The sequence below is a fragment of the Vespa velutina genome, chromosome 2 (assembly GCF_912470025.1).
Source record: "Vespa velutina chromosome 2, iVesVel2.1, whole genome shotgun sequence".
NCBI lineage: Eukaryota > Metazoa > Arthropoda > Insecta > Hymenoptera > Vespidae > Vespa > Vespa velutina.
The window spans coordinates 9,175,274-9,197,159 of record NC_062189.1 but is presented as its reverse complement, the minus strand read 5'-3'; the positions used below and the strand labels follow the sequence as shown (position 1 = coordinate 9,197,159).

General features: G+C 37.7%; 2 protein-coding genes across 12 annotated transcripts in view; one reads left to right on the top strand and one right to left on the bottom strand.

Annotated features, from left to right (window-relative positions):
• The window catches only part of LOC124946728 (serine proteinase stubble-like), a 33,480-nt gene extending 16,368 nt beyond the window's left edge, over positions 1–17,112 (top strand). For 3 of the 10 annotated variants that reach the window (XM_047487873.1, XM_047487872.1, XM_047487871.1), the window contains 8 exons: positions 10,288–10,377; positions 12,427–13,322; positions 13,425–13,717; positions 13,953–14,274; positions 14,462–14,961; positions 15,300–15,597; positions 15,691–15,816; positions 16,024–17,112. In XM_047487873.1, the coding sequence (XP_047343829.1) occupies positions 10,296–10,377; positions 12,427–13,322; positions 13,425–13,717; positions 13,953–14,274; positions 14,462–14,961; positions 15,300–15,597; positions 15,691–15,816; positions 16,024–16,182 (2,676 nt within the window). In that variant the 5' untranslated portion in view covers positions 10,288–10,295 and the 3' untranslated portion in view covers positions 16,183–17,112. Of the gene's footprint in view, positions 1–10,287; positions 10,378–11,427; positions 11,573–12,426; positions 13,323–13,424; positions 13,718–13,952; positions 14,275–14,461; positions 14,962–15,299; positions 15,598–15,690; positions 15,817–16,023 lie in introns of those variants that run through there. The other 7 variants (XM_047487876.1, XM_047487875.1, XM_047487879.1 and 4 more) reach the window with 6 other exon arrangements.
• LOC124946730 lies at positions 15,369–21,872 on the bottom strand. Of its 2 annotated transcripts, none has more exons than XM_047487886.1 (7): positions 21,733–21,872; positions 21,126–21,427; positions 19,868–20,930; positions 19,604–19,809; positions 19,144–19,329; positions 18,562–18,781; positions 15,369–17,342 (listed from the first exon to the last, which is right to left on the bottom strand). In XM_047487886.1, exons 1-7 carry the CDS (start codon positions 21,767–21,769, stop codon positions 17,203–17,205), a joined length of 2,154 nt encoding a protein of 717 aa, XP_047343842.1. In that variant the 5' UTR covers positions 21,770–21,872; the 3' UTR covers positions 15,369–17,202. The 2 variants fall into 2 exon arrangements, with proteins under 2 accessions (XP_047343842.1, XP_047343843.1); XM_047487887.1 differs by having other exon boundaries at positions 18,640–18,781.
• Positions 21,873–21,886: the final 14 nt, after the last annotated feature.

Below are 21,886 nucleotides of genomic sequence, written 5' to 3'. Positions count from 1 at the left end.
TCTCTCTCTCTTCTCTTTGTCATACTATGATTTCCACTTGATTCGTGAGCTGCTCGTGAATACCGTAACGACGTTGTCGAACGTGACTTCGTTCGTACAACCGCCAACAACTATCAGGTTTGTCTCGCTCTTTCTTACGCGCCACTGTTGATCTGCGTCGTTTCCAGTTATCCATTACCGTTTTCGTACTTCCGTAATACTTCTCCCTACCATTTATTAATAACACGGTAGAACTCATTCATGACAGCCACGAGCGACGATACATCGGTAAAGTTTCTGTGAATCTCTGTATTTCTATTTGTTATCCTTATTTATCTGTTTGTCTTGTTCTTTCTTTCCATCCGACTTTTTCTGTTTCTTAAACAATATTATATTGTATTATATTGTATTATAAGATTTACTGTATTACTCTTATATTTAATTGTAAATTGTACTTTTTTCGATTTCTATAATAAAATATCTTCGTTATTTCCTATACGCTACATTTAATTATATTTTTATTTTGTTATTGAAATTACGTAATAATTAATATGACGGACAATGAGCCTTGGTACAATAAGTTAATCTTCTATTTCTATCCTTTTCTTTCCCTCGTTATCTCCCTTACTTTCGCACGATTTACTCTACCAAGTCCGCGATATATAATCTTATCTTCTCGATCTCTTCTCATTCTTTCGTGGATTCATGATGGTCCAGCTTCCGCGCTTACGCGAGAGCCTTCCTTGGTTGTGCCGCTTCTAATTTCGAATTACATTCGCTATGCACGTCTTCGTTTCTCCGCGAAAACCGTTAGACGCCGTGAGATTCTAAGACCTCTTCATATTCTGCTTCTTCTAAGTTACGAACTTGAGTTCGATGAGATTTATGGACGATCAATGATCTCGATGTAATGAAATGATCGATTTTGATAGAACTCATTTATGTCACTTACGGATAAACGTTAAGTTAAACACTTTATATTTAAGATGAATTTATTGTTAACATTTCGGTAAATCACCGACGTGATTCGTTCGTTAATTACTACATGAATGTACACGAGCATTAAGTTAATAATATCGAACTCACGTGGAGCCGTGTTACAAGCAGAAACGAAGGTACGATGCCTGATTGCCGGCACTATATCGATCTAAACTCGCTTCTTCCTAGCACGTACCTATTCCGAGCGGGTCAAGAAGAGTTCCTCTTCTTCTTTTACTTATTTTTTTTAGACTCGTGCAACGGGATACCGGTACGGTGGCTCGATTTCGCGCTTATCGCAACAAAAAGGACTTCTCTTGCTTTTTGCATTCTTGTTCATCCACATAACATTCAACGTATTCGTTCTCATACAACGAAGAATATAGAATCAAACAAAATATAATCAAATTAATAATTACCGAGTAATCAAATTAGCGATTAATTCCTATAATTGATAAAAAATATAAATAATCAATATTCTTAATTAAATTGTTAATCTTTATAAATTATTAATCAGATCACAATTATATAATTTTGATCTTGATCGATTTAAATTATCTGGATGGAAAATTCCTTTATTAATCTATTATTTAGTCCTTCTCTGAAAGAAAATCCTTTCACCTCCTCTTTTTATTCATTCTCTCTATCGGTTAATCTTTTTTTTCGAAATATCATCTCAGAATTCCTTAGCGGTCCTTCGCTTTCATACAAATTCACTCAAGCATTCAACGAACATAAAACGAAGAGAGAGAGAAAGAAAAAAGCATCGAAATACGTCGTTCATTTCTTCCATGAATATTTATACCGCACGATAACTCGTAAACTCTACTCGCAGATAAGAATAAATTTTCCATTATCTAAAAAGTTGTGCACTTTCCTGTGATTTATGAGATTGATGGATCGATCGATCAGCGTTTTAATCGTCAAGAGAAAGAGAGCTGATAGAAAGTAGAGGAAAAAAGATTGATGAGGCCTGTTTGATTGCGTTTCTACAAGATCATGCGAAGAAGAGAGAGTTCTATTTGCTATCGCGAACAAATCACGTTCGCCCACTCATCACGACTACGGAGGTGCGCCTCGTAATTCACGAAAAACGCATGGAATAGTTCGGGAAAATTATTCACTCACGTATACGCCTTAATTTCATATATATTTGACTAAGGGAAAATATAAGAAGAAATTCTACAAGCAACTAAATAATACCGAGCTATGAAATGAAATCGCTCGAGCATGAATCTTCATTTACCGAAATTAATTCAACTGATCGAGAATACATTCCTTCTTAGAGGATTTTTATTATTGCACGCCCTATACAGACTTTTTCTTCTCACGTTCATCTAGACGAGAACCGTGTGTTTCAAGATATGCTTTCTCTTCTTTTCCATCAAGTCTCGAATCATCGAATTAGCAACGAACGTTCGATCAGGTTTCTCGAAACTTTTCAAGAGATTCGATCGATCTTTAAATATTGTCCGATATAAAAAATTTATTAAATACATCAAAATTTGACTCGATCATCATTCTGATAATTTAGATTTCTTTTCAATAACGTAACTTTTACTACAATCACGTGCGAAATTACTTGCTTCCGAGTTTACGAATACACTTCCTAAGTCGTTTAAACACTTGTACTTAGCCCTAAGGTAATTTAATTTATGTCCTTCCTGGTACGTCGACTGGCAATGCATCTTGCTCCGTTTAATAATCGAGCGTAACAAAGTCCGCAGGAAACGAACAAATGATTAAAAGGAATAGTAGTATATATAAGCAAGAAGAGAAAGAAAGAAAGAGAGAAAAAGAGAATATAAAATCTCGAAGTCTTCGCCTGAGGAATTCGATTTCTAGCATCCACTCAAAAATGCTTCGAAATTTTCGTGATAGCTTCTCTCTGATATCTTTTATTCATAGCTTGAAAAAATTTCGACTTATCCATGAACGCAAAATAAATTACGTTGTTCGTTAGACGGATCAATTTTTTCAAAACCTGATCTTAGACAACTCCAAATAAGAGGCAAAACATATATATAAAGATATTTATTAAGTAATACCAACATTATACTCAATGAATTCTCAATGAATTATTTTACGAGATACCTAACTATGTAAAATATTAATTTTGCCGATAACGGTAAAGACTCTATCGTTCAATAAAACTAAAATCGTTTTACTCTATAGTGCAATAAAATTTTCTTAATTCGGGCAATGGTCGTTATTTCGGAAAGTTCGCTTCAGGATTAAATTAAAAAATAATAAAAATCAAATTTCAAATCATAAAAATATCAACGGTGAATTTACACAGAATTTTCCAAACTTTTGTTCGAGAATGTATTCATCTAATTTAATCGAATCAAAGTCAGAACTTAACGGAGAAAAACAACGATTCATTCCACTGAGATTAATTAATTTGACGCGCCACGTCGAACATCCTTAATTACAATAGATCGCAGATTATTGAGATTGTATAATAGGTGAACGAACGTAGGCGCCAGGCCGTTCGTGTCGTGTCTTGTCTCAGATGCAATTTGTTCTCTCGAGGACAAGTTGGCCGATTCATTAACCGGCACCTTAGAACCGATGACCTCGTAGCACCGGCTTCGAAGCTCTGATGCACAATGGAGAAGGCGTTTAACCTTTTGCGGCATCCTGCGTCACGTCCAGAGCGTATTCTATTCTACAGATCGTACCTTTTCTCTCATTAGTATTTACCTACGATGATGACCATCAGAAGAAGCCGTTTCAAGAGTGAACAACTTTTTCTGCTTTTCCACGACGACTATCTCATTTCATGGTTCTTTCATTATTCTCCATAAGGAGTTTTTCAAAAATGTATTTCTTCTATAGATTTTCGTTTCGATTGAAAAAAAAACATTGTATCTATATTAAATTAATATTTTGATCACCAATCACAAAAGCGATCCTCCATTCGCCGATGGAGATAATTGAGAACGCGTTACACAACTCTTTTATGCCATCATTGTTCTCTCTTATCATTTTTCATCGCAAATGATTCCGTCATAAACGATGCGGTCGTATAACGGTCATGGAATTGCCTTGCAACGCTAATCGCCAAGAAGACGACTCGAGATCGGCCATAGGTAGCAGACCACCTATTCGCTTGTAAGAAAATTTCACAAAATCTTACAAATATTTGTGTTGATAAAAAAAAAAATGATTTTTCATCGTTCCATCTGTAATCATTTTTTTTACATGTTAAAAATTATTAATTTATATATGTAATTAAACATAAATTTATCTATTTGTCCATCTAAATGTCATATCTAAATCATAGTGCAAAGTAAAGATAAGAAAGCCAAGACGTTCGCGGATCAACGTCCTTGCGTGTTCGCTCTTGAGATGCCTCACGATTCGATCGGAAATTTTCTCACGCGCGTCAACGACACGTGTTCGGAAAGACTGAAGAAAGGTAATACAATAAAAAAAAAAAAGAGAAAAAAGAAAGAAAAGGACTAAAAGAACGCTAGAAGGCGTAATAAAACTCTTTCTCCAATCGACGTCGATCTCGAAAACATTCGGTCTCTTCTCAAGCGTGAAAAATATCATAAAAATATTGAGGATTCTCTTGATTCTTGAAGAAGCATTCGAAAAGATAGTCATTGGAAGGTCCTCATGTTTTCTTGGAACAATGACAAGAATGGATGTATAGACATAGATAATAAAATCCGCGATCAGTAGGTCATCCAAAAGTATCTTTTTGTACTCTAGCCAGCTGATGTTGCGGCGAATAAGCAAGAGAGCAGGCGGTGACAGTTTTATACTCTTTGCTTCTTGACCTTGCCCCAGAGAGAGGCCTCTGATCGGAACACTATTCGAAGCATGTAGAGTGGAGCCATTTCTTCAGCTTCTTCTTAGCACACTGGACTTAACGGTCCACGGTCCAGCCGATCTCGAATGACTTTGGTATCGGTGGAATATCTTGACGGGCTGCGCACACCATGCGAGAAGAGGAATAGATAGATAGATGTATAAGTTAGAAAGAAAGAGAAAGAAAAAGAAAGAGAGAGAAAAAAAAGAGAGAAAGAGTGAGGTTGAGGATCGATTCGCGCTGGCAGCACAATTCTATTTGGTCTTCATGCTAGACCGAGCAGAGGACGTCATTAGAGAAATATCGAATCGAAGTTGCTGTTGTGTTGTTTATCTTTTTCCTTCCTTCCTTCCATTTTATCGCTTCCAACGAAATCGTTCCTTCCCTTCATTCCTTCCTTTTGATCCTCATTCTTGTCCTGAAATGCGTGTCACTTTTTGTCGAGAGAGACCATGTGGGAGACACGTATGTTATCGAGTAACACGAGATCACGGCCCAGTTCTTCGTCGACCGCGAGGCACACGCGTACCGTTCTTTCCTTCTTCTTTTTATCCATCATTTTATTTTTATTCTCCGCTTCTCTGTACCTCTGTTCTTCCACGCCTTTACTATACGTTGTTATGTACATCGAAATGGCATACATATATATATATACATATATATATATATATATATATATATATATATGCGCTCGATCTTATACTTAGAATCATGTTTGGTTTTATTTTAGCAAAAGAGTCGACGAAAACAAAATGGACCATCGTGTGAAAAGAAGTGAGAAATAAAACAAAGATAGTTGTTTCTTCGCAAAATATGACTATACATGACGATAACGTTCAAACGAATGCTTTTTCTCTGCTTTTTTCTTAGTTTTCTATGCTTCATCAATCTTTCTTTTATAGAAAACCATTTCTACTCGCTCACAAAACTCCGATTTCCTTTTTCTCCATCGTGGACGCATCTATATCGAAGATGGAAGTTTTCAGATACGATTCTAACTCGTCTTACCATACGATATAACTTTCACGAAGCGTATAAAAATGAATATCAAGATATGTATCATTTTCTCGAAATAAGTCTGAGCTTTGCACTAACTAGAAAATGTTAGACTGTGTCGAGTCATATTTAATCAAAAAGTGCAACAGTGAAAAAATGATATAAAAATAAGTACATTTTCATATTTTAAATGTATTGAAAAAAAAAATATGTACAAATCGGTAATCGAACAATTTAAATTCGATCGATCGATTTACTCTCCTGTATTATTTCGACCAAATTCGTATCATCTTAAGGGATGTTCTTTCTTAAAATAAATAGAAAGGCTTTCACAAGTTATGCTCAACACTTGACCTCTCGGTGATTACCGCTCGAAGTCATTTCGATAAAACATCGAGATACGTGAAAATTTAACAATTTCTTTCCTTCATGGAGTTATTTGTGGACCACCCACATGCAATGATTCACGCTATCCATGTGTTGAGGATAGGCGATTTAGCAGAAAAAGCCTCGTAAATTTTAATCGTGATCGATCCCAGATGCCTAGCCTGCAATTACTTAGGTTAGAATTTTGATCGATGAAATCGTTCAATTTTCAAACGTCATATAAATTACTTTCCTGTCGTCATATCGACACACGCACATTCGTAAATAGTCGAAGATGTAACGGACATCGATTCCATCGTCTTTTTTGATTGTCTTTTTGACGTCTTTTTTACAACAGTTTACCGCGAATATCTTGACGTCGAAGTAATACAACACTTGATTCCTTTTTTCTCTAGTTCAGCCTCAAAATGAAGAAACAGCTCGCAAAGTCTATCTCTTGCATTTTTTTTCTTCTCTTTAATTTTTTTGTTCAAACGAAGACAAGGCAGTAGCAAGAGGATGGCACGCTAAAATCCTGGAGGGAAGATGAAAAAGCGAAGGGGGAATGGGTTTCAAGATGAGTAGAGACGCGCGTTTGGGCCTACCTCCGAAGAGAATCGGTGCCAGCACGACAAATTATTGAAAAAACGAGGAACGCGAGAGAAAGAAGGCATCTCTCGTCGAGATGAACTCTCGAAGGGGGACTCGATCGAGCAAGCACGACTCGAAGACGTCGATGACCCGGTATGCGAAACCAGAATTCAGTGACAACGGGGAGAGCCCGATCTACCCTCCTGCTTTTTTTTTCTTATCTCCGCGCCACATTCCTTCAGAATCCACGAATGTATCCGTCTTCTAGGTATCTACATAAACTGATTTGAAGAAGACTTCTCTGAAAAAGATATACTTCGATGAGAGCTAAGATGAGAACCGAAATAGCTATGTTGCTGAGAAATGAATGAAAAATGTATATTTTGTACTGTTAATAATTATACCATCAGTAAAATTCGAGATCCTAAATCCTGTTGATTTCCGACATTCAATAATACCGATCACGAACGTCTCGCAAGTCGATACCACTTACGTCAATCGGCCTCACACTAATCTCACCAAACTGGTTGGCAAAGCATCTCGTTTCTTGGTGGTGTACAAGCTACTATATTCCGTACGGGAACGAGTAGGTGTTTCTACCATGAGATTATCAACGAGAACATAATTCCAATACCGCTCGCACGAATGTTATGCGGTCCAATATCATCGAATACAGATCAATAAGAACGACGTAGACGACGTTTTATTTCTATCTCATTTCTTATTCGTAACTAGTGATGGAAATGATAGTCTTGTAAAATCGAAGTGTCGATTCTTTACAAGTTGACACGCGAGTTGGAAATTGCAATCAATTATACTTATATCCAATATATTACGATAGCATACATTTTTTAATAATTATTATACCGTAATCATATTATTTTTTACTAATACATAAACATGTTATACAAACAAATAATCAAATGATTCTTATTACCAACAATAACAATATGTTCCAATACAACGCATCGAAAGACGAGAAAAAACAAGTAGTTATCACATTAAACGAATTCTACTCTTTGCAAGAGAATGGTTCGATCTGAAAACATTGTGTTCGGCTTTCGATTCGCCGTGGTACGGTACTCGGAAACGTCAACGCGTTTCACGCCACATAAATCAAGCTACATTAAATCCCGTGGTGGTACGCGCTTTCGAAGAATGGCTGCGCATGTGGGTCGATTCCACCTGATTTATGCAACCGTTTGACTCTGATCCGCTGTAGAACGTTAGGCGAAAACTTATAAAGCTTATATGGCTATTTATGAACTCTTTTAACGGAGTTCTTTGAACCTCGTGTATTTCATATTTTCCTTCTCTCTCTCTTTTTCTTCATATCTGATTTAGCAATAAACAAAATCATCGAAGAAAAGATTTTAATCAATGAAATAATAATCGTCAAGACTGGCTCACCTCGTTGGCCTACTAACTGTGCTGTAGAAATTAATTAATAAATTAAATATATCACTCGTCCTAACTTGTTGCCATTATGAAAATTTTACGTTTTATCGGTTACTGCTTTACTTACGTGAATCGTAGGACTTCGTTCGTGATTCATCGCGAGGTACATAGAAAATAGTAGAAGAGGAGGAGAAAGACACGGCTGAACGGTCCAGCGTGATCGCACGTGTTTCATTAAACCGTTACGGTATGACGATTTCTTTTCTCGAGCTCGATAAACACGTGATGATATTCGACGATGCGAGTATAAAACCGTTCCAACGTGATATATATATATATATATATATATATATATATATATATATATATATATAACAATTCGATAATTTCTTAATACGTTCAACCATTTTTTTGGACCGTAGCAGATTCCCTTTAAGGCAAAGGATTCGCAAGCACAAAAGAATTCGGATACTTTGAAATATCTCGATCAAGTATCTTAATTCTAAAACGAGAGATCATTGATCGATCGGTCTCAGTCAAGTTATGTGACTTGAAAGCGAAACTATGTATTATGTACTCGTTATTACGTATTTTCCTTTATCTTTGAATATATACACTTAAAACAAAATATAGTTTTGTTGGACACCGATTAATCACACTCTTACGATTTCGAAAATGCTATGTGAGAGAGATTATGCAATTTTCAAGACTGGAAACAATGCCGCGCGACTGACTGGCCTCGAAAAAAAAATAATCCGCTTAACGCCCACGGCCGAGGTAGCGGTATAATAACTCGAGAAAGTAAAAGTAGTATGAATTGTTAACGGTAATAATCTTAGATGGTCAAAGCTAAACTATGTCCGTGCATGGTCTAATTCCAGACGCTCAAGGAACGAGAAAACGCAACGATCTTTTCTTGTAATCAAAGTGTCTTGTAATCAAATCAAAGTGTAATCAGCATCCAGCCAGCATCCAGCATCTCTCATTCAGTTTCAGGCGTGTTTATTTTGACGATCTGTAGGGAATGCAATGTGGTAATCCCAAAGTAGGTCGTAACACACCGAGATCGGCTTATAAAGAGGCTTCGACAACGCGATAAGTCAGGTGCATTCAGGTCTCGTCTCTTCTGTCTCGCAACGGACTACTTTACATCCGTCTTCTTCGTTCAACGTCTTCGTTCAACGTTGACCGACGACCGGACCGTTGTCAAGGACAATCTGTGAAAAGGAAGAGAAACAAGCTGCTAAATCCGACGCGAACAATGACGATGACTCGTTAGAAAATCCATTGGCTCCGAATACGATTACAAGATTTTCTATCCTTTTTATCGAGATATCTCCGATCTAATTACATAAATTTTCAAATTAAAACATTTTCAAATGATACAGTTTTCTAATATTAAGGTTATTAACCTGAATTCTTCTTTTTTGAGGATATCAATTATAGTGAATTCTCATTAAAAAAACCAATTCAATGATAGAAGATTCATTTCATGATCTTTGAAAACATAATAATTGATTTCGCTGCAATTAACGAGAATCTCGTCCAATTAATTGCGAAGACGCTTTAACAATTCGATTACTTGTTCTCACTTCTACGAAGATTGAATTCAAATAAAGATCTGTATATTAACTCATAGCAGAGAGTTTGTGTACATAAGAACGTTTAAAACCATAGTCAATTCTACATCTTCGTTCGCGTTTATTCTTCGAACGCGCCTCCTCTTCGTTTGCCGATTCTAATCGCGTAGAAATCACTTGGCAAATCCATCGCCTCAACGCATTATAATTCCGTCTGTCGAGAGCGAAAACGCGACATTGAGCTCGTACTTTGGCATGCCTCTGAGACATGTGAAAAGAACGTATCGCATTAGCTATGCTTATTAAGAGACATAAGAAATGCTCTTCTATATTTATGAAGAAGAATATTATAAGAAAATTAAATACAAAGAAAATAATTAAAGTTATCTCTTTTAAAGGTACTCTCTATATATAATAACATTAGTTATATCTAATTAAAAACTTTTGCTTCTTTTTTGTCCTCTTTTCTCTATCTTTTGTTCTTTCGAAAATAGATATGATATTAAATGACAATAAATCTCAAAGGAAGTCTCTTCGACGAAGCTCGGCTAAAATGGATAACATTGATGTTTTCAGGGATCAGGATGCGGTGGATCGGTTACGTGGCCACAATTCTCTGGTGGTCGGGCATCGCCAGGTCCCTCAGCACGGTGAATCGAGGTCACAGTCAGTAATACTCCTTTTGATGTTTTAACGTACACACGGTTTCGGTGTTCCCTCCTCGGCGGTAGCCGTTTGTGTGACTTTCGAGCGGGATCATCGAAGCCATTAGCCGGTATAAGAGTTTACACGGAATTCGACTCGTGTCACGAGCGAAGAATTTTGGGTGATATACTCAAAAAGATTCGTGTCTTTTACTTTTTCTCTCTCTTCTCTTTTCTCTTTCTCTAATTTTCTCTGTCTATACTCACCTTCAATTATCTCAAACTCCATCTTATCCAAGAGATTCCTTCTCTTAAATGTATAACGCCTAATTGAAAGGAGAAGTCGGTCAAGGTGCAGTGGGCCGTGCGCGAGCGTGAGAAAAGAAAAGCGAAAGAAGGAAAAGAGAGACAACATTGCAACGACTTTCTGTCGATTCGAGGAAAGATACGTGGAATAGAAACGATTCGAAAAATGATTTGATAAACGATTGGTAATGGTTAAATCTTATCCCTAAAAGAGCAAAATTTAATGTTCGTCTCGTAGCCTCTTTTATGAGGTGTTCGTTTAATTATGAAATCTTACCTTAACTTTCCACTAGTTCCACCTTCCAGATGAATATCTCGAATGTAGATAAATGAAAATTACGTCCAAGTTTTGTAGAAAACGCTCGTAAAACGTTCGTAACAAGGTGAAATCATTTTTTAGTCGTAACACGTTCAATATCAGTTTACTAATATGTATATTTGTAGACAAAACATTTATTAGAAAAGATTTTTGTCGTATAACAAAAAAATATAAAATTATTACAAATAATGATAATTATAATTTATATATACATGTATATGAATAGCAAACATACTTTTGACGAGGAGGAAAGCGAGTGGTATCGTCAAAATGAGCTCGTAATTTACGTTTCCGTCGTCCTGCGTACGACTCGAAGAGACGACACGGTTAACGACCTGGCCCAGGTCTACGTACCCATCTTCTTTTCCGCAATTAAACCTCGACGTTTTTTCTTTCTCTTCTCTTTTTCCTTTTTTTTTTTTCTTTTTGTTATTCAACCTTGCTGGCGCGCGTGCTCATCGACAAGTGGTACACTTTCACCAAGCGGCGCGACGAAGACGCGACATCGACGACGGAGCTCATCCACGATGCACTAACGACGTTTCCGACAACAGGTTTGCTTCGGGAGTGGGATAAAACTCATCGAGCTCACGTAATTGAAAAAATGCTTACCATTCGTTCGATTCTGATGAAAATTTATCAATCAAGACATCAATTTATTCTAAATTCTATTTCGAGGACTATGAAAATGTATGCGGTTAAATATAAAAGTTTAATCAATGTTATTTGGCTCTATTATAAAAAAATACTTTATTCCTAGAAATTTATTTCGCGCTTGTTAAAGAAAAAGAAAAAAAACGGCGATACTACCGTGCACGAGCGACCAATCGAATCGAGGATTAACGCAAAGAAACATGCTGCAAGTTTAAAACCGTTAAATCTTTTCTCCTTCTTTTGCAAGAGAATCAGACTGAGAGGTATAACTCGCATGTATCTCGATTCTCCAGAAAAGTATCGAAAGCTGGTGTAAATGTGTCTTTTTCTCGAAATAATAATTCCGTCTGTTCGAGCGAACAAATACCGAGCGACTAATGGCTAAATTCAATTAAGGAAACCGCTAGAAGTAGAAACGCTACAGCGGATACGATTGTTACGCATCGATTTGCTTCCACGATACACATAGATGTACACTTGTATAGACTTGTCGTGCGCCAAACATATAACTCCTGTTAGATTATCGCAAGAGCGAAGTAACCGTTCATTAGACACCCGATATAATCTCCACGGTCGTTAGATTTTATCGTGACCCTACGCGCACCATGTCCGTTCGACGATCGTATTACATGCATTACTTGCACTTACCGTTGCTCCTCGTTCTGCTACTTGTACATACGTACGCTCGTATCAACGTACGGTTCTGCACCATGACCGAGCTAGAAGAAGAGTAATCGACATTTCGATTCTCCGTCAAACGAGATAGCGATCGTAGTTCTTGCTTGATCCTAGGCTACAAGATCAGTCCGAAGCCTTGCAAAGTGCCCGGTCCAGGTGACCACGAAGGTACTTGCATGTTCGTCTGGGAGTGCATCAAATCGGAAGGCACGCACGTTGGTGTGTGCGTGGACACCTTCATGTTCGGTAGCTGCTGCGTTCACAATTCAACAGTGAACTCGATAGCTTCGCTAGGACATCAGTCAAATCAGCAGGAACAAGATCATCGTCACAAGGAGCAAGGAAATCCGCAACATCACCATCATCATAATCACCATGAGTCGAATACTCTCAGGCCAACACTGGCGGAAGTTCTGGGAAGCGAGACGACAAAGTTTACCTTGACTTCTCTTTCGAATTTCCCGATCTCGAGTACTTCAAAACCAAGCGTCGTTCATCAGCAATTATCTTCTCACATTGGATTCATCGCTTCACCGAGACCCTTCAAAACACCTTCCAGTAACGTTGCTCGACCTTTACAAAAAAGACCACACGCGAAGCCAACGTCCGAACATACTGATAGATTTCAAACTTCCGTGCTCCCAGTTGGATCTTCACCTTATTGGGGTAACAGCTCTCAAGGTACAAAAAGACCAAACTTCCATGAGTCACAGTTGCCTCAACAAAAGATCAGACCAAATACCAACGTGGACGATAAGGTAGACCTACAGCTCCAAGGACACGGAAACTATCAAGGCTTTAAGGATAAAATAGGAAGTTCGCCTAATACGCTCGTGATACGCTTGCCTGGAAAGGAACATGCGTCGAACGATGGGCAGTCGAAGAGGCCTAACTGGCCGAACAACCAAAGACCCTCGGAGTCGAGGCCAGATGATGAAAAAGCGGAGGATGCTGACCTCAACGTACAGGAAACAATACATCGACCGTATGTCAATTCTGTTAATGAAAATGTAAGAAAATTATATTATTTATTTGTATTTTACATACATAAATTACATATATATTATTTTCTTCTGAAAATTGACAAAAATTAATTTTATATGTTTTATTAGGAACCCCTGAAAAATCAGCATTCCAATATAAACCTCATATACACTGAACGACCACAATGGGCCACAAAACCAGCTACCCCCAAACCATTGACAGATTTCTCAAAGCCGTACTTCTCGATCAAGACGACAACATTTCGACCGATCTCCTTGAGTAGTCAAACCGATGCGAGACCGACCTTCGTCCTGAAACCTAATATCTCGGACGTATCTTTGAAAACGGCTACATCGGCAAAACCTACGTATTTCAATAGTCAACCGACTAGGTATTCGACTACGTGGTCGAGTAATCAAATGTGCGAATATGCTAATTAAAAAAGGGAAAGATATGGAGGGAAACTTAGGAAAAAGAAATGAAAATCTTTGATTAATCTTATCGTCATGGTATTTTGTTTCTAATTATATGCTGCGTTGCGTTCTATATCTCTCCTTTATTTATTATCGATTATGCGTAGCAAGTATAAAATAAAAGTGCTGGGAGTGGAGATGAAAGTTTCTTAGCCAGCGCTTAAAACTTTTCTTTCATTCTAGCGCAGCCGGATCCGTACCACAAACCTCTCACTGGCAAGTTACCACAGAGCCGGCGTTTGTAACAAAGCAGAGACCCTCGTCATCGTCTTCGTCCACCTCGTTGTTGTCCTCCTCTTCGACTTCCTCTTCATCAGCAAAGCCGATAACCGTGTTTGAAACCACTAAACCCTTCGGCACTAGCTCTTATTTTTGGTCGGAAAACAACTGGACGCCACCCAGACCGTCCTTGAAACCACATTGGACCGACAATCCTAGTTTTATGCAAAATGGGCCGGAAAGCTTTCCTCATCAATCGAGTTTAAAGCCTACTGAGTCACAAGAAGTACGTTATTTAATGCTATCCCTTATATTGAGTCATTATGGATAATTCTGATGCTCTTACTCTTATATCGATTGATGTATATATAAAAAAATTGTTGTCTAAAACATGGTTACCTTTATCTCACCGTACTCTGTTTACGGAAACGACATTAACCTTCTTACTTATATATTCACCTTTTTCGTCTTAGAAGACCGAATACCACAAACCCGTGGGTTCGGCGCACTACATAACGACGTCCCACTTTGAGACCTCGACGAGAACGAGACCGATGAAGAAGACCACAACGTCAACCACGAGTACGACAACAACGACTACTACTAGCAGCACTACTACCAGCACAATTACAACCACTACGGAAAAGCCATCTACAACGACTACAACGACTACAACAAGAAAGTCTACGGAATCTATGTTAAAATCAACAACACCAGAGACTTTAACGAAGACAGGCACAATGATGACGGTATCGGCAGTAGCTGAGAACAAAGGCACCCAATGCGGTGTCCCTCCTCTCTTTCCACTTCCAGAAACCAGAATAGTCGGTGGCAAGGATGCTCCGTTCGGTCGATGGCCTTGGCAGGTATCGGTTAGACGTACGTCCTTCTTCGGTTTCTCGAGTACCCATCGTTGCGGTGGTGCAGTCCTCAATGAAAATTGGATCGCAACGGCGGGCCATTGTGTCGATGAGTGAGTACGGACAACGAACTGACGATTTAATCAAATTATTTTCAATGAGATCAAATCTTCATCTATTTTTTTTTTCTTCCTTTCTTTCCTTTGCCAGTAACTTGTCTCAGCATCTAATAAATTCCAAAAACACATATAACGATCCTTCACGTCGAATAATTGATCGATCAATTTGTTTGCTTCGAATCACATAATAGATTTGACAGAAAAAAATCGCTGTAAATAAACACTCTTTCGAAGGTGTAAAACAAATTTTCTACGAAAAAAATATTACTATAATTACGTTCGAACGAAAGAAAAAAATCTATCTTGACTTTTGGTCTTTTTTTAATGTTTAGCTTGCTGACATCTCAAATTCGAATACGCGTCGGGGAATATGATTTCTCGTCGGTCCAGGAACGTCTACCCTATGTCGAGCGTGGAGTTGCCAAGAAAGTCGTCCATCCGAAATATAATTTCTTTACTTACGAATACGATCTGGCATTGGTTAGGCTGGAAAGTCCATTGACCTTCGCACCACACATATCGCCTATATGCCTGCCAGCTACCGACGATCTTCTTATAGGAGAAAACGCGACGGTCACCGGATGGGGAAGATTGAGTGAAGGAGGAACCTTACCTTCTGTGCTTCAAGAGGTTGTCGTTTTTCCTACGTTCCTTTCATTCTTTTCAACTATATACGCATCTAACCTCTGCGTCTGTTCGTCAACGTGATTTCTGTGATTCCAGGTTTCTGTGCCGATCGTTAGCAACGACAGGTGTAAGTCGATGTTCCTCAGGGCGGGCAGACACGAATTTATACCGGATATCTTTCTGTGTGCCGGTTACGAGACAGGAGGACAGGATTCTTGTCAGGTAATTTTATAAATCTTATACAACTATTACGGAGAACACGCACAGGCGCACGCGTTCGCTTGATGTTACTAATTTTACCTCAAATGTTTGATAGACATCAGATTTATACAAAATTTACTCAACGATCAATGATTTTATCAATTATAAATAAAAGAAGGAAGTATTTAATGATTCTAAATGGTTTTATTAAACAAGATTCTATTTCAGGGCGACTCAGGTGGTCCTCTTCAGGTACGCGGAAAGGATGGTCGATATTTTCTCGCCGGTATAATCTCTTGGGGTATCGGATGTGCCGAAGCCAATTTACCGGGTGTCTGTACGAGAATTTCAAAATTCGTCTCTTGGATCTTGAAAAACGTCACATGACGTCTCGGTGTATTAGATGGACGTCGACTTTTTTCTCAAAGAAAGATCTTCGTCAACGATTCCTAATCGCCCATGCGTCCGAAAACGATGCGAGGCTTGAAAAATCAATTTACACGTTATCGTTTCACTCATGAGAAGATTTCGCTATCATTGACAGAAAAACGTTGATTTTGCCTTGAAATAATTCTTTTCGTATACGAAAAACGAATAGATAACGAAGTATCAAGATAAATACATCGTCGTATATCATCGAGTATATCGTTGATCGTCTTATTATATCGTCCTTAAAAAAATAACGAGGAAAACGAGCTACCAGTTCGGAGTCATCGAAAGGACATCTCGCGCTTTATCGCGCTCGTGATAGAACTGTATTTATATGAGTAAGATGATAATATATTTATTAGTTAATAAAAGATTAATTAATCGATCCCGTCCACTAATCATCGGACAAGTGAAAAACCTATACAATAATACTCTTGTATTTTCTTATACCTATATACGAACCAACGAAGAAAGATTTTGTTTACGAAAAACTGTGAATCGAGAAATCCCGATAATATTTTTTATGTAATTTTTCGTTATTTATGTATACTTGTTGTCTCTACGATATCTGGAGGATGATTTGATCTTTTTTTTTTGAACAACGAAACGCTGAGCTCTTGCCCTTCCTCTTGACATTCTCACGCGATAATAATGATTATTATCGTTCGATATTTGATTCGTCCTCGTTCTTCTTCTTCTTCTTTTTTTTTTTTTTTTTTTTTTTTTTTAACAAGTAAATCTGTACAGTGCACAATAAAAGTTGTATACTGGAAGGTATGTGTGCGGAATAGAGAAAAAAAAACTTCAGTAAATAAATATATATGTATACTTGTTTATAAGTTTGTAGTTATTTATAAGAGTCGTCAAATAAATATACGTTTATTATTACTTTGGAGTTTTTCGTTTTTTCTTTACCTGATACTTCGTAATTTCCAATGATCTCGTATCAATTCATGTTGGAAAAATACTCAACGATATCTAAATGATTCTTGAATTAAGAGGATCGTCCACTCGACCGGTAATCAACGTTACCGAGGTTTCAGTATCGATGATAAAATAAAGAAACGGATGTACGATTGTAAACGGCACTGGTCCAGCTCGTTCGAATAAACCATTTCCTATAAATCATTGATGTTATTATATTTAAGTATTAATAAATACCATACTATAAACTTTAGAAATTCTAAGTGTGCACGTGCTGCAAGGATAAGATAATTAATAAGACAAATGCATATTAAAATATAGTATAGCAAGAAATTGAAAAAGTTTCGGAACCTCGCAGCGAAGAAAAAACGGCAATATCTTTGTAAAAGTACAAAATTACGAAAAGATTTTGCGCAAGGTCTTTTCGTTCGTTTCCTTCTCTGACTCACACAGGATATCAGCTATTAAATTAAACGAACTTTATAACAATACTGAGAATATTCTCGATAGTAAATGATACTCTCTTCCATCTCCCAATCTGCGCAACGCTCGACACAATTGCAATAAATGCGCAATAAAATGCTTTTTTTAAATTTTAAGATGGTAAGCAATGATTTTTTTGTCTAATATATCTCGATAAAAACAAAATTGATTTTTTCGACGATCGATAGTATGCAAACTCAAGCCTTTTTTCTTTTGAAATGGAGTTAACACATATCTCGAGAATTTCATTTTAACGACGTTAACGTCCAACTTTGTGGTATTTACTTTCAAAAAGAACAAGGACTATACCATGTAATTTCAAAGGAACATATTGTGCCTTTCGGCAGTGTGATTTAACAAATTTTTACCATCGTTAACGACGGTAATAATACCTATTTTTCTTCGGAGGGTGAACAAAGAAAACAAAGATAAAAGGAGAAGAGAAAGACGAAGATGCAAAAAGCATGTAAAGAAAAAAAACAAACGAGCAACGCGCTAGTAGTAATAGCTGGCCATTGTCGAACGTATATGTTGGAAGGAGGGAGCGTCGGTTTGCATTTGCAAATTGTCCGCACGATGTTTGTGATACGACCAAGCAAAGGCGAAACAAATTGCAATTTTACTCTCTAGCTGCGATAAATTGCGACAACGTAATTTTTTCAATGTTTTCTTAAGAATTGTCGCCAACATGAAAATTTGTTTCTCGCGCTGCGTAAAACATTTCTTTTCTTTTCTTAGCGAGTAACATCGTTTGACTTCATTGAAAGGGTTCTCTGTTAAAATTAGCGGACTAATTTCAAATGAAAAAGTTAATTCATGATAAATGAAATCGATTTACGTTTGAAGATAGAAAGTCAAAGGAAGCGTTAAAATGATGAGTAGAAAATAAGGATGATAGTGCAATAGTATGTACAAAGCGTAGAATAAAACCTGAATGAAGAAGAAAACGGTAAGAATTTCGACGAGATGGTACGATGGGAATCGGTGATTCGATATTAGTTGACTCACGAGAGTGGGTTCTATCCGGCTTCATGTAATTCCTTATATTCACTCCTATGCTTTGTTGGATGTCTCTAGCATAAACTCCTAAATCCGAAGTCATCGGTGACAAGTCGGCCACTCTTGGCTCGAAGACATCGGTTATTCCAAGCTATCAGATAAAATATAAATCTCTTGAGGATGTTCGTTCTAACGAATAATTAATGAAATGTCAAATAAAATGAACTTAAAAAAATGGAATTAAGTACGTTGCATGACGCGTAAGCGAGCAGAATTCCGGAGAAACTATCTTCTTTTTTCGTAGAAGGTACAATTAAGACCTCGACTAACGCGATTAAGTAATTAAAAGCTTAATGTCCGAGACTAATGGTGCAATATCGAACGACGTAACCCGGAAGACATAAATAATAATCGGCTTTGAAAGTTTTCGTTGTCACGCTATAATGGCTACCGAGGTTTAAACAATTTTGAATAAAAATTTCCGAAGGGACTTGAAGAAAAAACTTAACTCACTCTTTGAAGAAAAGACGTGAGGGTGACAAAACCGCGTAGCATGAAAGAGGGTATGGTAGCTCTGACCCAAGCTGGTTGCAACTGCTTCCGTAACCATCTCAATGACTTCCTGCCGAGATCTCTCGCCAGACGATGCGTATCTGTTCTATCCGTCGGCATAAGAAGAAGAATATTATATCTCGGATCCTTCAACAAAAAGAAGAGACATATTTTATCGTATCCACAAGGCAAGTTCCTAGTCCTTAACTAAAGGCAAACACAATATATCAAGTTATTCAATGAATACTAACGCATACGTTTTCATTTGACAAAAAAAAGAAAAAGTTATAAAAAAAAGAGACCTTCAGCGAAGCGTGTAAACTCGGCCACAAAACTGTTCTGGATAATCGGTTTCATGCATTCGAAACTACAATCCAATAGCCACGAATGAAAAACGTGTTAAAGTAATTTTGCGGCTTACGTCCAAAGGAAACTCAACGGCAACAGCTTGCAGCGATGGAAAGTACGCAAAGGGTAGAACCGCAACATATCTACTAGCCATTACCGAGGACACGTCGCAACCATTCACTAGAAAAGATATTTCTGTAGAATCCCTGACGGAAGCCTCGTTGTTGATGGTCGGATAGGCTTTCCAAATGCCAAGATCCTGCATCCAGATACCTTCGTCTGAAATGGCGAAAAAACACTAATGATCTGATCGTTCATCATCGTCGATAAGACTTACCTGGATAACTAGAGAAGTAGCCTCGGGAATTTCTCGTACTTCGCTTTCGAAGTTGATTCCTCGAGACATTTTCTATCGAAGCTGGCACTGTGGTCATTCCTTGTCCTCCTTCGTTTATCGAATTCGTAGATCCAAGATCCACAATTCCGAGCATAGTGTTCGGTCCACTTGTCGGCTGATTCGTCAGAACGGTACTTTCTTCAGCGGGAGGTCCGATCTCGAGATTATTCCCCGCGCTTGCCGTTACGGAAACTGGAGTCGTCGTTGTTATATTCGTTTCAACCGATGACGTATCTGTAGGCAAGTTCATTGCCTCGATCTGATCGGTCGAGTCTATTGAACTTGTTTGCATATTCGAAGGTGTTACAGATGTAATTATCGTAGTGAGAGATAATGTACTCGTTGGAATCATTGTATTTTCTGCATCTTGCAAACTTGAAATAGCAGTATTAACCGTTGTTTGAGAATCGCTCATCATCACGTTGGTCGTATCGGGAATGTTCGGTATAATTGTGCTTGTCTCTCCGATAGTTTGACCAACCGTAATTTGCATTGTCTCAAATGGCATTGTAACAGCTGGTAATTGCATAGAATACGTAGAATTTTGAGGCATAGTACTCAAATTTCCGTCAGTCACGATTGTAGTAAAGGTATTAGAATCGCTTGTACTGGAAATCGTGGTGCTAATATTAGATACTTGCGTTAGCCTGTCCGATACCATCCCCTCGTTGATTGTAGTTCCAAGTGTTTCGGTCATAGGAGATATGGAAATAGAAGTTACGGGTAGCTCCATAGATTCTGAGATGATTGAAGAACCTGAGGAAAGAGTAGTGTCAATTATAGTTGTCGATGGTTTAGTAGAATCCTCTGATTCAGTGGTCGGTGCATTTGTAACTTCGGTAACTTCTGCGGACATTGTTGTTGTATCATTGGATTCTTTCTCATCTATATCCGACAAATTAAAGCCATAAAATCGTAAAATGTCCTCGTATTCTGGTCGGAGTTTGGTGTTTTCTCTGTTTAACGTCAAGCCACCCAAAAAACCATCGGCGTTCAGGTAAGTCTTAAAAAAGAAATTCATCACCGTTCGTTAAAGCAGTCCGAGTTGACGACTTCTTTCGAAGAAATCGTGATATCGGTGATAGATCCTTCGCTTTCGAAAACTTTGAATTAACAATTTCTAAAGGAAAACTAATGTCGCGAAACGAGCCATGATCGACCGATACTTACGCAATGCTACGAATTATAGGAGTCTTACTCTGAGTCGACGATGAATATCACGAAAACCAATCCTGGTGATGTCTCGGTTGTGTGGCAAAGCCAAAACTTCTGCTATCTGATGACTTCCTCCGCCAGCTGACCCTTCGTAAAGCGCAGCCAGAACGAAAGCAACTCCGATTGGTGAAAAGGCAACATTTCCAAGATTGCTGTATTGCTGTAGAATTCTCACCCCAAGATCGTTAACAATGTCGGTAACAACGTCGACCGGTCGACGTGCCACTGGTTGATACCAACCATCGAAATCGGCTTCTTGGTACGAATGTGCGATACCGAACAAGACTGAGAAAAAACACAAATATTATGTCATATTATTGTGTAACATGTATTATATATTACTATAATTAAGATTATTATATAAATAGAGATGAAAATGATCTCTGTCAAAGTTTGAAACATTTCATACATTCAATTCTATTTCTGTTTAATTAATTATATCATAAATTGACGAGGATATATAAATTAAAAAATAGAAAGAAAAAACTAAAGAATAAAAAATATTAATATATCAAACTGCTCAAAAATTTCAATCAATTATGCAAAAGGAAAAGAAAAATATCCGAAATAGGAAAAAGCATCGTACGTACGTTGCAAGAGTAAAATCCAGATCAACGATATCCTCATTTCTTTTTCTTCCTCGTTTCTCTCACGTAAGTACTCGGATCTGGTTCTCTATATTCCTTAGACTTGGTTACCTCATGGGTATCGACGAACGACTCAATTTCTCGATTCACTGAAAGA

Coding starts and splice junctions, on each gene's coding strand:
- LOC124946730 (XM_047487886.1), bottom strand. CDS start 21,769: ATGAGGATATCGTTGATCTGGATTTTACTCTTGCAAC. Junction 20,931..21,125: donor ATATTCATCGTCGACTCAGA/GTAAGACTCCTA, acceptor TTCTTTTTTAAG/ACTTACCTGAACGCCGATGG. Junction 19,330..19,603: donor CCGTTGAGTTTCCTTTGGAC/GTAAGCCGCAAA, acceptor TTTTTGTTGAAG/GATCCGAGATATAATATTCT.